The 17104-nt window shown below is 39.8% G+C and overlaps 1 protein-coding gene across 1 annotated transcript in view; it reads right to left on the reverse strand.

The window, feature by feature from the left end:
* LOC127866942 (mini-chromosome maintenance complex-binding protein-like) overlaps window positions 1-17104 on the reverse strand; it is a 52206-nt gene that overhangs the window by 6660 nt on the left and 28442 nt on the right. Inside the window, exons 8-12 of the mRNA XM_052407812.1 lie at window positions 14426-14592; window positions 12779-12902; window positions 6975-7092; window positions 2982-3147; window positions 1651-1784 (exon numbers count right to left, since the gene is read on the reverse strand). Coding sequence (XP_052263772.1) covers window positions 1651-1784; window positions 2982-3147; window positions 6975-7092; window positions 12779-12902; window positions 14426-14592 — 709 coding nt within the window. The remainder of the gene's footprint in view (window positions 1-1650; window positions 1785-2981; window positions 3148-6974; window positions 7093-12778; window positions 12903-14425; window positions 14593-17104) is intronic.

A 17104-nucleotide genomic window follows, 5' to 3' on the forward strand; every position in this document is an offset into this window, starting at 1 on the left:
ATAAAAACAAGAACACAACAAAGGCTGTTTGTAAAACATGCATGCCCCCCTATATGGGCTATAAGTTGTAGTAGCAGCCATTGTGTGAATACGTTTTTTGTCACTGTGAACGTTGGTGGTGGTTGTGGTGGTGGTGGTGGTGGTAGAAGTAGTAGTAGTGGTAGTAGTAGTAGTGGTAGTAGTGGTAGTAGTAGTAGTAGTAGTAGTAGTAGTAGTAGTAGTAGTAGTAGAAGTAGTAGTAGTAGTAGTAGTAGTAGTAGTAGAAGTAGTAGTAGTAGTAGAAGTAGAAGTAGTAGTAGTAGTAGTAGTAGTAGTAGTAGTAGTAGTAGTAGTAGTAGTAGTAGAAGTTGTAGTAGAAGTAGTAGTAGAAGTAGTAGTAGTAGTAGTAGTAGTAGTAGTAGTAGTAGTAATAGTAGTAGTAGTAGTAGTAGCAGTAGCAGTAGCAGCAGCAGTAGCAGCATTACAATACCAATACTTAAGAATGATCAAATGGGAAAAGGTAACCTAGCACTGGCAGTAAATATGAGGCTCATTTACAGGTCAGATTTGGAATCTCTGCTGTAAAATGAGATTTTGAATGAATTAAAGGGAAGCAAATCTGTAATAAAAAGAACATGCATAAACCGTAGTTGTTTCCCTTGTTTTAACCATGCTAAATCCTTATAAATTTATAATGCCTATTTCCAGTAACTGTGACCTTCACCTGTGACCTTGACCTTTGACCTAGTGACCTCAAAATCAATAGGGGCCATCTGCGGGTCATGATCAATGTACCTATGAAGTTTCATGATCCTAGCCCCAAGCGTTCTTGAGTTATCATCCGGAAACCACCTGGTGGACGGACCGACATACTGACCGACCGGCCGACCTACCGACCGACCGACCATCTGACCGACATGAGCAAAGCAATATACCCCCTCTTCTTCGAAGGGGGGCATAACAACTTGATTCAAACCTTTTCAAACAAGTCACAGACCCATATCACGTTGACTTCTGGTTAAGCTAAATTCTGTAATTGCTTGACAGAGTAATGGGAGTTCAAAACACGCACCTTTCTTTAAAAAAAAAATCTTTTTAATTTGCAATACTGCTTTAATTCATTCTTTCACTTTACAACAAGATTCTTGTTAAATAACTCGTGGCCTATTCTATCCAATTAGACACTGTGAGTGAGAAATCTTTATTTATAGATGCACAAAATAAACTTATATAGAAAAGTTACTCCCTAACTTACAGGCAAGACAGATATCACTTGCATGCAAGATAAATATCACTTACATGCAATATAGGCATCACTTACATTGAAGATAGATATCACTTACAATGAAGATAGATATCACTTACAGTCAAGACAGATATCACATACATGCAAGATAGATATCACTTACATGCAAGATAGATATCACTTACATGCAAGATAGATATCACTAATATGGAAGAGATATCACTTACATGCAAGACAGATATCACTTACATGCAAGACAGATATCACTTACAGTCAAGATAGATATCACTTACAGCCAATATAGATATCACTTACAGTCAATATAGATATCACTTACAGTCAAGATGGATTTCACTTACAGTCAAGACAGATATCACTTACATGCAAGATATATATCACTAACAAGAAAGATAAATATCACTTACAGGTAAGATTGATCTTCCCTCTGACAATATGAGAACAGACACATCTGCCATGAATTCCTGGCGGTGGAAGTTGAAGTCATACTCCACCTTCTGCCACGTGATGAGGTTGCCTAGGGCTGCCAGGTTCTTCACACCTTGGAGTAACAAGACAGGAACATGAATTACTCATGTACAGGGTAGGTTTGTGAGGGACACATGTACAGGACAGGTATGTGAATGACACATGTACACTGTAAATCCAATTTAACACGCTTCGTTATAACACGGAATCCAACCAATATTTTGAAAAAAACGGTGCCGAGGCTGTTAGGATGAGAAAAATCATATAGTTTTGGCTAAAATTGGGAAAATAATGTTTTTGCTTTTTTAAAATTTCCATTGCTTTAAAAATTGAGAATGAAAGTCTGTTCAATATTACCTGTGCGTCTTTCAGAGTTTATATACAAGTCATCACAGAATCTCCACAACTACCTTATTTGCTGACCTCCTGTATCATTTTACGCGCACTGGTGTTCAATTTATAGAGCTGGATAATTAAATTAATTCAATCACAGTTTTCATAAAACGAGGTTTATACCAAACCTCACCAAAAAGTCAGGTTGCTGCTTCAAAGGACTGGGTAGAATGTATTAAGCACTGTTTTCCCACAACCAGGCTCATATTTCACAACAAGAAAATGGCCCCCTCTTACCTTGCACATCCAGCTGCCCCGCCCCCAGATGGCCCCCTCTTACCTTGCACGTCCAGCTGCCCCGCCCCCAGATGGCCCCCTCTCACCTTGCACATCCAGCTGCCCCGCCCCCAGATGGCCCCCTCTTACATTGCACATCCAGCTGCCCCGCCCCCAGATGGCCCCCTCTTACCTTGCACGTCCAGCTGCCCACCCCCTAGATGGCCCCCTCTCACCTTGCACATCCAGCTCCCCCGCCCCCAGATGGCTCCCTCTTACCTTGCACATCCAGCTGCCCCGCCCCCAGATGGCCCCCTCTTACCTTGTACGTCCAGCTGCCCTGTCCCCAGATGACCCCCCTCTTACCTTGAACATCCAGCTGCCCCGCCCCCATGGCACCCTCTTACCTTGCACATCCAGCTGCCCCGCCCCCAGATGGCCCCCTCTTACCTTGCACATCCAGCTGCCCCGCCCCCAGATGGCCCCCTCTTACCTTGCACATCCAGCTGCCCCGCCCCCAGATGGCACCCTCTTACCTTGCACATCCAGCTGCCCCGCCCCCATGGCACCCTCTTACCTTGCACATCCAGCTGCCCCGCCCCCATGGCACCCTCTTACCTTGCACATCCAGCTGCCCCGCCCCCAGATGGCCCCCTCTTACCTTGCACATCCAGCTGCCCCGCCCCCAGAGAGGTCTCGTCCAACACCAAGTTGGTCCGACAGGCCAGCTGCAGAATTCCGGAACACAGTCTGTTGGCTGTGTAATCTTTGTGTGGGGAGAACGGCAGCTTGTTCATGTTGTCCAGAGACATGTGCACTAGATGGGTCTGAAACATGTGAGTGATGGAGAGAGACTGTTTAACCCTTAACCACTCAGACACGCATTTCGATCCATTTGTAGTCCCTTAGAAAATCACATTAAAGTAAAGACTTTTTTACTAGACTCTATACTATACTGATGAGTAGCAAACAGCATAAACCCTGATCAGCCTGCGAGTTACTGCGAGTTATAAACTGGTTGCATATTCACTTTGCTTCTGAGTGTAAAGGCTTAAGTCAGGGCTACAACCACATAGATCCAAAGACAATTTGAAAGTTCTGCCAAATTAAAATCACTCAGCGCTCAATAATAAAAGGAAGGATATTCAATTTTGGCAAACTTCTGTTGCCTTGGTTACCCCTTTACCACTCGGATATGCACTTTGACACACCTTAAGGCCCTCAGAAAATCAAATCAAATTATAGAAAACAAGAGGGCCATGATGGCCCTGAATCGCTCACCTGACTAACCAAATACAATCCCAACCCAGATTTCATCAAGATAAACATTCTGACCAAATTTCATAAAGATTTGATGAAAACTGTGACCTCTATTGTCTATACAAGGTTTTTCTATTATTTGACTTAGTGACCTAGTTTTTGACCTAGTGACCTAGTTTTTGACCCCAGATGTCCCAAATACAATCTCAACCCAGATTTCATCAAGATAAACATTCTGACCAAATTTCATAAAGATTGGATGAAAACTGTGACCTCTACTGTCTACACAAACAAATTGTTGACAGTTTTTCTATTATTTGACCTAGTGACCTAGTTTTTGACATCAGATGACCCAAATACAATCCCAACCCAGATTTCATCAACATAAACATTCTGACCAAATTTCATAAAGATTGGATGAAAACTGCGACCTCTATTGTCTACACAAGGTTTTTCTATTATTTGACCTAGTTTTTGACCTAGTGACCTAGTTTTTGACCCCAGATGTCCCAAATACAATCCCAACCCAGATTTCATCAAGATAAACATTCTGACCAAATTTCATAAAGATTGGATGAAAACTGTGACCTCTACTGTCTACACAAACAAATTGTTGACAGTTTTTATATTATTTGACCTAGTGACCTAGTTTTTGACATCAGATGACCCAAATACAATCCCAACCCAGATTTCATCAAGATAAACATTCTGACCAAATTTCATAAAGATTGGATGAAAACTGCGACCTCTATTGTCTACACAAGGTTTTTCTATTATTTGACCTAGCTTTTGACCTAGTGACCTAGTTTTTGACCCCAAATGACCCAAATACAATCCCAACCCAGCTTTTATCAAGATAAACATTCTGACCAAATTTCATAAAGATTGGATGAAAACTGTGACCTTTACTGTCTACACAAGGTTTTTCTATTATTTGACCTAGTTTTTGCCCTAGTGACCTAGTTTTCGACCCCATATGATCCAAATACAATCCCAACTCAGATTTTATCAAGATAAACATTCTGACCAAATTTCATAAAGATTGGATGAAAACTGTGACCTCTACTGTCTACACAAGGTTTTTCTATTATTTGACCTAGTTTTTGACCTAGTGACCTAGTTTTTGACCCCAGATGACCCAAATACAACCCCAACCCAGATTTCATCAAGATAAACATTCTGACCAAATTTCATAAAGATTGGATGAAAACTGCGACCTCTATTATCTACACAAGGTTTTCCTATTATTTGACCTATTATGTGACCTAGTTTTTGACCTAGTGATCTAGTTTTTGACCCCAGATGACCCAAATACAATCCCAACCCAGATTTCATCAAGATAAACATTCTGACCAAATTTCATAAAGATTGGATGAAAACTGTGACCTCTACTGTCTACACAAACAAATTGTTGACGGCCGCACACACGCACACACACACACACAACGGACGCCGGACATCACACGGTCACATATGCTCACCATGTCACTTCGTGACAGGTGAGCTAAAAAACACACCTTTGTTACTAGATTCAGGTTTTAAAGGCTTCATTTACAACAATAAAGTTCTGGTGAGCAGCAAACAGTATAAAAACCCGAACAGACTGGGGTTACTCGCTGGCTATTCTGGTTTTATGCTGGATCGCTGGTTGCATAAAGCCATTTTCACTTCGCTTCTGAGCCGGAAAGGGTTATACCTGAGTGACGAGGTTTGATATGAGATGATGAAGCAGCGGAAGTATGTAGGGGTACTGGGGCAGGTTATACCTGAGTGACGAGGTTTGATATGAGATGATGAAGAAGCTGGGAGTATGTAGGGGTACTGGGGCAGGTTATACCTGAGTGACGAGGTTTGATATGAGATGATGAAGCAGCTGGGAGTATGTAGGGGTACTGGGGCAGGTTATACCTGAGTGACGAGGTTTGATATGAGATGATGAAGCAGCGGAAGTATGTAGGGGTACTGGGGCAGGTTATACCTGAGTGACGAGGTTAGATATGAGATGATGAAGCAGCTGGGAGTATGTAGGGGTACTGGGGCAGGTTATACCTGAGTGACTAGGTTAGATATGAGATGATGAAGCAGCGGGAGTATGTAGGGGTACTGGGGCAGGTTATACCTGAGTGACGAGGTTTGATATGAGATGATGAAGCAGCGGGAGTATGTAGGGGTACTGGGGCAGGTTATACCTGAGTGACGAGGTTTGATATGAGATGATGAAGCAGCGGGAGTATGTAGGGGTACTGGGGCAGGTTATACCTGAGTGACGAGGTTAGATATGAGATGATGAAGCAGCTGGGAGTATGTAGGGGTACTGGGGCAGGTTATACCTGAGTGACGAGGTTTGATATGAGATGATGAAGCAGCGGGAGTATGTAGGGGTACTGGGGCAGGTTATACCTGAGTGACGAGGTTAGATATGAGATGATGAAGCAGCTGGGAGTATGTAGGGGTACTGGGGCAGGTTATACCTGAGTGACGAGGTTTGATATGAGATGATGAAGAAGCTGGGAGTATGTAGGGGTACAAGGGCAGGTTATACCTGAGTGACATGGTTAGATATGAGATGATGAAGAAGCTGGGAGTATGTAGGGGTACAAGGGCAGGTTATACTTGAGTGACGAGGTTAGATATGATATAATGAAGAAGCTGGGAGTATGTAGGGGTACAAGGGCAGGTTATACCTGAGTGACAAGGTTCGATATGAGATGATGAAGCAGCTGCGAGTATGTAGGGGTACAAGGGCAGGTTATACCTGAGTGACGAGGTTTGATATGAGATGATGAAGAAGCTGGGAGTATGTAGGGGTACTGGGGCAGGTTATACCTGAGTGACGAGGTTAGATATGGGATGATGAAGAAGCTGGGAGAATGATGGGGTACAAGGGCAGGTTATACCTGAGTGACTAGGTTAGATATGAGATGATGGAGCAGCTGGGAGTATGTAGGGGTACTGGGGCAGGTTATACCTGAGTGACGAGGTTCGATATGAGATGATGGAGCAGCTGGGAGTATGTAGGGGTACAAGGGCAGGTTATACCTGAGTGACGAGGTTAGATACGAGATGATGAAGAAGCTGGGAGTATGAAGGGGTACTGGGGCAGGTTATACCTGAGTGACTAGGTTTGATATGAGATGATGAAGAAGCTGGGAGTATGTAGGGGTACAAGGGCAGGTTATACCTGAGTGACGAGGTTAGATATGAGATGATGAAGAAGCTGGGAGTATGTAGGGGTACTGGGGCAGGTTATACCTGAGTGACGAGGTTAGATATGAGATGATGAAGAAGCTGGGAGTATGTAGGGGTACTGGGGCAGGTTATACCTGAGTGACGAGGTTAGATATGAGATTATGAAGCAGCTGGGAGTATGTAGGGGTACTGGGGCAGGTTATACCTGAGTGACGAGGTTAGATATGAGATGATGAAGCAGCTGGGAGTATGTAGGGGTACTGGGGCAGTTGCTCAGGTTGAGGCCAAACTTGCCCAGGGGCATGACGTCTGCTCGTCCATATCTGAAAAAAGATTCACATTTTAATGCAAGGTCTTCATCTAAGTATCCTAGGCAAAACATTTCAGCACAATGCTCCACAAGATATTGAGTGAAAACCATTTTTTTATTTTTAGTAACCATAAACTTCGCCCAACTCATCCTAAGTGCAATCCAATCCTAAGTCTACTTGAAGGCTACTTTAATAACAAAATGGATCCACAAAACCTACATCCAACTGTAAGTTATTGAACAGAAACTCTTTCTATTTTTAGTAACAGCAACCTTGACCTCACTGGTCCCAAATGCAATCCCTCTCTAGATTTGCCTGTAACATACTTACACAAACAATTTCAGCACAATATTTCTATGATTAAAGAGGTTATTTACCTAAAACCCATTTATATGGGCCAAGCTCTGTGAAAAGGGTGTTTAATGCATATGCGTAAAGTGTCATCCCAGATAAGCATGTGCAGTCGCCACAGGCTAATCAGGGACAACACTTACGGCTGTGACTTTTTTTCGTTTAAAGAAAGCTTTCGTTTAAAGAAAGCTTCTTCTTAGCAAAAATCCAGATTGGGCTAATCTGGGGCAACACTTTATGCACATGCATTAAACCCCCTTTTCACAGAACACGGCTAATATATTTTTAACATCATTGATCTTGATCTTGACTTGCCCCATCTACAATCTGCATGTCAGCAAGATTGTTGGATGCACACATTTAACTCAATTTCCAACCTATAAAATTTGTTGGATGCCCATGTAACCTGAATTTCTTAGATACACAAGTTGTTGGACCCACGCATGGTAAATTGCAGGACAAAGTTAGAAACCTTGGTCAGTGAACTAAAACAATCATCCTAAACACATTTGCGAAGTTTCATTTGAATATTTGAGTCAATAAATTCCATAACTCAGAGCAATATTTGCTTACTCGGATATTTCGACTATATCACATAGTCTTCATCAGCGATGTGCTGGTCAGTTGAGCGAGTCACGTGACCTAGAATGGTCACGTGACACGAGGAGAGAATTGTACACAGGCGGAAGTTCCAGCCCCTCGTCCCGGTTAAGCGACGGTCCTCGTTATTTGATGTTAATGGCCTCTTTGACCCGCCGTTTTATGTGCGAGTCCTCAGATGCTAGTATTTTGGTGTTGTTTGGATCAATCTTATGTCCTGTGTGGGAGCAATGTTCATATATGGCCGAGTTGGATCTGGCTATATGTTCTTTCAGTCTTATGTCCAATGATCTTCCTGTTTCACCTATGTAATCGTTTTTGCATTGTTCACACTGTATGTAATAAACCACCCCACACTTTTTTAATTTGTCTGTCTTATCTTTAACGTGAGTTAATTGTTGTCTGATAGAGTTATATGGGCGATGGTACATGTTGACACCATATTTCTTGAATGTTCTGTGCAGAGCTTCTGACGTGCCCCGGATGTATGGCATACCTATATTAATCTTTTGGTTTTTGTTGGAGGATTTATCAGATGGTGTTTTGTCTTTCTTCTTGGCGATCGTAAACATCCACTCTGGATAACCGTTGGCCCTTAGTGCAGTTTTGCAGTGTTCAATTTCTGACTTTTGGTCATGTTGTTCACTATTTTCTCTGCTCTGTGGAATAATGACCTAACTACCGACCGTTTGTGGTCTAAGTGGTGGTTGGAATTGAAGTTTAGGTACTGGACGGTGTGTGTTGGTTTTCGGTAAACAGTAACCTTGGTGGAACCGTCGTCGTTCACGTGAACACAAGTGTCCAAAAAGGGTATCTTACCATCTTCCTCTTGTTCTGATGTAAACTCGATGTGTTCATCTATGGAGTTCAAGTGTGAGGAGAACTACTCAATATCATACTCATGAAGCTTGGTCATTGTGTCATCCACGTACCTGAACCATCCTACGTCACGTGACTCGCTCAACTGACCAGCACATCGCTGATGAAGACTATGTGATATAGTCGAAATATCAGAGTAAGCAAATATTGCTCCGAGTTATGGAATTTATTGACTCAAATGATGAATCCAGAGCAGGAGAACAACCTTCATAGTTGTATTCATTTGAATACTTCAAGTAGAAACAGTGATATTGAGAAATTACTCATTGAAAATTGCATTGTAGGCTTATGGATTTGGTCAGTGAACTCACTCAATGACCCCGAATACATGTGTACAGTTTCAACTAGAGCTTTGTCAAAGACGTGACATATACCACCACATGCTGCATTGACACAGAATATTTTGCATGCTGTCTTCACAAAACAATAGAAGCTAATTTATGGCGATTTTTAAGAATTATTATGCCATTATCATTTACAGCCATTTTGACCTTTGAACTCTTGAATTCTTTCGCATGACATGCCGTCCAATTACTGTGAACAAAAGTTATGTAAAGAGTCATTTTAAAATCTCACAAATGAATGACAATAGTTATGTCTCAGACAAGCTCATATATGGCAATTTTTGACTTTTGAACTCCAAGTGTGACCTTAACCTTGGAGATATCGACGTAATTCTTTTGCATGACACACCGTCCAATGATTGTGAACAAATGTACAGAGTAATTTTAAAATCTCACAATGAATGATATAGTTATTAGAGCTGAAACGATTGGGTTCGATGCATCGAAAAACCGGTTCAACACCGCAAATTCGATTTCTATACCAATACGGCCAATTTCGATTCGATTCACTGCAATCCAATTTGATCCCCATTTTAAACCTTACTTTCCAAATCTGTCGTCTAAACGTTCTTGTCATTTGTAATACGTCTTGTGATTGGTCAAAAGCCAATATGGCATCCAATGAATGACTGAATAACATGCTGAGCATTACATCAGCCGGTAAAATGGCTCCTTCAACCACGCTGAAAGACCCACCGTCAAAATTAAAATTAAAAGTATGGGAACATTTCGCGAAGGTTCTGATACAAAGGCAACTTGCAAAACGTGTTTTGTTGACGTAAGTTACCCTAGATCTTGAAGCACTACAAATTTGAGGCAGCATTTAAAGAGAAAACACTCTGTTGATATTTCAAATGTGAAATCTTCATCACCCACGACAAGCTCTTTAAACACGTTAGCAAAAAAATTATACCCATGTGATGTTTTGATCTCATTTTTTTCCTCAATACATACGGTTTGTTTACTAAACTGAGTGCATTCTGTTAAGAATTCAACTGGAAGTTGCTTATATACTTACATGTTTTGTGTTTTTTTTTATGTTATTTATGAATAACGCAACATGAAGTTTTGTTCAATAAATTTGTTATTTATAAAACAATGTTGCGTTTTAAAATTTTATTTAAAAAATTAAACACTTCAAATGTACATTATAATAAGGAAATAACAAATACCAAACATGTTAATTCATGCCCTGGACAAACCAAACATTAAATAGTTTGCAAAATAAGCAGCAAGTAGTTTAATTTGAATCGATCTGAATATAATCAAATCGGACCATTTGGTATTGAAATTGAATCAATTCGAATGATGGGCGAAGCATTACAGCTCTAATAATTATGGCATGGACAAGATCATTTATGGCCATTTTTTTCCTTTGAACTCAAAGTGTGACCTTGACCTTGGAGATATCGACGTAATTCTTTCGCATAACACACCGTCCAATGATGGTGAACAAATGCGCCAAATGATTTTAAAATCTCACAATGAACGACATAGTTATGGCCCGGACAAGCTCATTTTTGGCCATTTATGACCTTTGAGCTCCAAGTGGGACCTTGACCATGGAGATATTGACGTTATTCTTTTGCATGACACACTGTCCAATGATGGTGAACAAATGTGCCAAATGATTTTAAAATCTGACAATGACCGACATAGTTATGGCCCAGACAAGCTTATTTATGGCCATTTTTTACCTTTGAACTCAAAGTGTGAACTTGGAGATATCTACATAATTCTTTCGCATGACACACCATCCAATGATGGCTAACAAATGTGCCAAATGATTTTAAAGTGTCACAGTAAATGACAAAGTTATGGCCCCCACAAGCTCATTTATGGGCAACTCCAAGTGTGACCTTGACCTTGGAGATATCGACGTACTTCTTTCGCATGACACACCGTCCCATGATGGTGAACGAATGTACCAAGTCATTTTAAAATCTAACGATAAATGACATTGTTATGGTCCGGACAAACTTTCAGTTTAAAAAAGTGACCCCGTGACCTAATTTTTGACCCGACATGACCCATATTCAAACTTGACCTAGACATCATCTAAATACAACTTCTGACCAAGTTTGGTGAAGATCGGATTAAAATTTCGGGACCGACAGACCAACCGACAAAGTTACTCCTTTATAGCATTGGTAATGGGGGTATAATTAAATACCCTTACTAGAAACAATGATATCAGTGCCCCAGATAAGCTGTGTATTTGCGTTTTTCACCCTATTTAAATGTTTAAAAACGCAAAGAGATACAATATTCTGCGTATTGAAAACGCAACTTATTTGACTTTTACGCAAATTCATCAAATTTGATGCGTTAGGTACAATAGCTTCAATCAAATGCTTTGCTCATTTTCAGTATTTTTCTTTGGAATTATTATCGTAACGTTGTGACGCTTTCATTTAGCAAGCACCTGGATGACAGAGCAGGAAAACAGTCAAGTTATTCAAACGCTTTGCTGTCTGGATTTCATCGTTAAATAAAGTGTCTGACCAAATTATTTCAACGACATACATCATTTTCAATCGAACTGAATCCGTTGTTCATTGTGCATGTATTTGTAAAGCGTCTGTACTTTCAGTTTCTATTACGATGCCTAATAATAATGTCCAAGAGTGGTCAAAAGACGTGCGCGATTGTTGCGCCAAAATATCAGTCGATCGCAAACTGTTTCGAACCAAGATAGCAAGAGCCAATAAATCATTTGTGTTATCGATTTTTTTAAAGTTTAAAGTTTATATTATGGACAGTTTCAATGGTTAAAGATATTATGAAACATCTGTTTATTAAAGTTAATTATGATAGTTTACAGTTTTATTGAATCAATACAAGTGTGCGGCTTAAATAGAAGTAAAGCAGAAATAATTTTACGGTTTGTATTTTTATAACTCGATTCACCCTATTTCAAGAATGAAATCACCCTATTTTTCAAAATCAATGGGTGAAAACCCTATTTTCAAAATAATTATCTGGGGCACTGGATATAGAGATGTAGCTAGTTTACCGAAAGCATAACGCTGGCATTTGGGTGAGTAGTGTAACTTTTTGTTAAATATTTAAGCTAAAAATGTATTGATGGTGTCTTTAAGCAACATTTCTCTAAGTTGAAACCAACAGTTGATATTTGTTTCCAGTGTGATACTGATACAAATTTAAAGTGTGAAAGAGCAAATGAAAATATGTATTAGTCATTTTATAATGCTATCAGACTGAATGAAACTAGCTTTCTGTCATTTTTATGATACAAAGTAGTTTTTTTTTACTTTTTACATTTGAAGACAATTATCTAGCATTGTGAGTAATGTAATTATTTATCCCACTTCTGTTATTCTACACTTCACTACCTAGCATAAAATAGGCTTGTTTCTTGGAGAACTGGGTTAAATGCGTGCACGTATAAAGTTATCCAAGATTAGCCTGTGTTATATGTAGGCTAATCTGGGATGACACTTTACGTACATGCATTAAGCCCAGTTTTCCAAGACCAAGGCTCAAATCAAACCAGTTCTTACACGCTGGCCACTAGGTTACACAGCAGGTACTCGGCAGCCAGTCGGTCTCCTAGCAACGACAGCTCCAGAATGGACAGCAACTCTTCCCGGAGCGTGGTTACCTCTCTTTGAATATTCTCTAGAACTGCAAGGTGGAAACATTCTGTTTACCTCTCTTTAAATATTCTCTAGAACTGCATGGTGAAAACATTATGTTATCTTCTTTTGACTATTGTTTAGAACTGCAAGGCTGAAATTTTTTGTTACCTCCCTTTGACTATTTTCTAAATCTGCAAAAGAGGAAATATTTCATGCAAGGGACTCCTAAAATTTACAGGTAAGATATTGAGCAACATTAAAGCCTTTAAACTAGAGATGGCAAGCAAATACTCGATTATTAAAATAAAAGCCAAATATTTCAATTTTAATTGAATATTAAACCCTTTTAGAAAAAAAAGATAGTTGAACAGAAGTTGGAACATACACAAAGCCACTTATATGCTTTCCCAAATGATTGCTATAACATCTAAATCTCAACTACATTTCACATTTAAGGCCTCACTTTTTATTGGAAAAGGTGGCTTAAATACGCAGTAAAATTAGATCGAGAGGATATACACAGTATGCAACAGTTTAATACGGACAAACCTGAACTGATACTTTATTATCATACTGTAACAGTTTCTTAAGCAAAACAGCCATATTACATCTGCATAGTCAACACTATGCATACCAAATTGTGTTGTCGTGTGTAAAGCAACTTTTATATCTTAGTAAATATTTCATATTTCTATGTGCTAACAAGATGTTATTTGGCAATCAATGCACCCAGGCTCTCCATGATTACTTCCCACATGATGTGATTTTGTCAAGTGTCAAGAATGACATGAATTAAGGGGATCCCCACTGCGGGAGTGTTCTTTAGATCTCTCTTAAAGACACCAAGTACTGGTTCTAGTCCCAGGAAATAGACTCGAGAGTGTTTCAAATAAGTCTTAGGCTTTCCATGCTATTTAGCTAAAATTAATAGGTTTAAACTAACATATACTCCTAATATGGCTAGACTGTAAATCAAACCCCAAATGTGGCAAGGCTCTTAATCAAACCCCTAATGTGCCCAGGCTCTTAATCAAACCCCGAAGTGGTCAGGCTGTTAATCAAACCCCTATTGTGCCCAGGCTCTTAATCAAACCCCTAATGTGCCCAGGCTCTTAATCAAAACCCAAGTCCTCAGATTTGTATTTCAGCACTCTACCAACTGAGCTAGCTGGCCTGGTTTTCAAATCAAAGGCACTTCAACCAATATAGATTAACCACAGTGATTTTGTTTGCTTGATATTTTACAGCCTGTGCCTTTTGAATTGCAAAAAATAGCCTCCAAAATATTGAAATTGGGAAAAATGAAACATTATTAATATGATTATAAATAACAGCATTCAAATTGTTTAAATATGCATGATAAACTTTATATACAACTTTATATTATTAAGTACCAGGGCATTATATTGCAGTTAAATAAACTCAATAAACCAATTATTGAGTTTATTTGGAAAGTTTGGCTTATTTTTTGGAAAAAAATGTGACTTTTTGCCATTGGGAAACAGTCTATAAGAGGCTGTAATTTGGGCAAACCAATCACTAAACTGTTACAACTAAAATCAAGCACACCTGTACTGTACTCCTCAGTTCCAGTGTTTGGCACTAGAGGGTTGACATGTGCCCGGTGATTGCACAATACAGCATGGAGGCGTGGCACCAAGGAGGGGGGTGGGGCATGGGCGTGAAGCTCCTCTATAGACTCCTCAACTCCACCCAGGAGCGGGTGATCTCCATCCCTATACAACACAAATATGACAATGAAGGTTTATGTTTGTTGGGATTAATAGCTGTATTTAAAAGCACTTAAAAGAGATTTGTAAACATTACATTTTTCCTGAGAAAGTTAAACAATTCTTGTAAGTTAAACAGTTACAAGAGCAAACAAGGGCTGTTTGTAAAACATGCATGCCCCCCCATATGGGCTCTCAGTTGTAGTGACAGCCATTTTGTAAATATGTTTTCTGTCACTGTGACCTTGACCTTTGACCTAGTGACCTGAAAATCAATAGGGGTCATCTGCCAGTCATGATCAATGTACCAATGAAGTTTCATGATTCTAGGCATAAGCGTTCTTGAGTTATCATCCGGAAACCATTTTACTATTTCGGGTCACCGTGACCTTGACCTTTGACCTAGTGACCTGAAAATCGATAGGGGTCATCTGCCAGTCATGATCAAACTACCTATCAAGTTTCATGATCCTAGGCATAAGCGTTCTTGAGTTATCATCCGGAAACCATTTTACTATTTCAGGTCACCGTGACCTTGACCTTTGACCTAGTGACCTGAAAATCAATAGGGGTCATCTGCGAGTCATGATCAATCTACCTATCAAGTTTCATGATCCTAGGCATAAGCGTTCTTGAGTTATCATCCGGAAACCATTTTAATATTTTGGGTCACCGTGACCTTGACCTTTGCCCTAGTGACCTCAAAATCTATAGGAGTCATCTGCGAGTCATGGTCAATCTACCTATTGAGTTTCATGATCCTAGGCATAAGCATTCTTGAGTTATCTTCCGGAAACCATTTTACTATTTCGGGTCACCGTGACCTTGACCTTTGACCTAGTGACCTGAAAATCAATAGGGGTCATCTGCGAATCATGATCAATCTACCTATCAAGTTTCATGATCCTAGGCATAAGCGTTCATGAATTATCATCCGGAAACCATTTTACTATTTCGGGTCACAGTGACCTTGACCTTTGACCTAGTGACCTCAAAATCAATAGGGGTCATCTGCGAGTTATGATCAATGTACCTATGAAGTTTCATGATCCTAGGACTAAGCGTTCTTGAGTAGTCATCCGGAAACCACCTGGTGGACGGACCGACAGACCGACATGTGCAAAGCAACATACCCCCTCTTCTTCGAAGGGGGGCATAAAAATCTCAACATAGGAAAATGGGGCTTAAAGGAGGTCTCTTTAAGGGAAAATCAAGATTTTGCGAAAAGTGTCCTCCCTGATCAGCCAGTGAGAATTGCACAGGCTAATATGGGACAACACTTTATGCACATGCATTTAACCCCATTTCCCCAGATCAAGGCTCATATAGATATGCTGTTATAATGACAACTGCAATATTTGAATAACATAATCAAACAAGAGATTGCCAAGCAATATGGTCCCCAACCCGTGAAACTCCACCAGTCAGTATTTTTTTTTAATCTTACATTTGTTGCCATAGAAACCACAATTTTTGACGTAGGAACAAAATGAATCAATGTGCATAATCTCCATATTGCCATCTGTCCATGTTTCAAGTTTCATGAAACAAGAGGGCCTGAAATGCCCAAAGTCGCTCACCTGAGATAATAAGATATTATTGGGACAAATCTTCTGACCAAGTTTCATAAAGACCGCCCCTTGGAAGCCATGTTTTTCAAGCAAACATAATTATTTTCGAACTCATTTAAGATATCATTGAGAACAATTTTCTGACCAAATTTCATGAAGATTGGACAATAAATGTGGCCTCTAGAGTGTTAACAAGGTTTTACTAAAGCCATATAAGGAAAAATGCCCCGCCCCCTGGCGGCCATGTTTTTCAATCAAAGGGCAATATTTTTTTTTACTCTTCTAAGATTTTATTGGGATGAATCTTCTGACCAAGTTTCATGAAGATTGGACAATAAATGTGGCCTCTATAGTGTTAACATGATTTTACTACAGCCAAATAAGGAAAAATGCCCCGCCCCTTGACAGCCATGTTTTTCAAACAAAGGTTACTATTTTCAAACTCATCCAAGAGATCATTGGGACAAATCTTCTGACCAAGTTTCATGAAGATCGGAAAATAAATGTGGCCTCTAGAGTGTTAACAAGGTTTTACTATAGCCATATAAGGAAAAATGCCCTTCCCCCTGGTGGCCATGTTTTTTAACCAACCGGCATTATTTTCAAACTCTTCCAAGATATTATTGGGATGAATCTTCTGACCAAGTTTCATGAAGATTGGACAATAAATGTGGCCTCTAGAGTGTTAACAAGATATTAGTATAGCCATATATAGCCATATAAGGAAAAATGCACCGCCCCTTGGCAGCCATGTTTTTCAAGCAAAGGTTACCGTTTTTAAACTCATCCAAGATATCATTGGAAAAAATTTGATGAGCAAGTTTCATGAAGATCGGAAAATAAATGTGGACTCTAGAGTGTTAACAAGGTTTTACTATAGCCATATAAGGAAAAATGCCCCGCCCCCTGGCAGCCATGTTTTTCAACCAACCGGCATTATTTTCAAA

Source organism: Dreissena polymorpha, chromosome 2 (assembly GCF_020536995.1).
Source record: "Dreissena polymorpha isolate Duluth1 chromosome 2, UMN_Dpol_1.0, whole genome shotgun sequence".
In the NCBI taxonomy this organism is placed as follows: Eukaryota; Metazoa; Mollusca; class Bivalvia; order Myida; family Dreissenidae; genus Dreissena; species Dreissena polymorpha.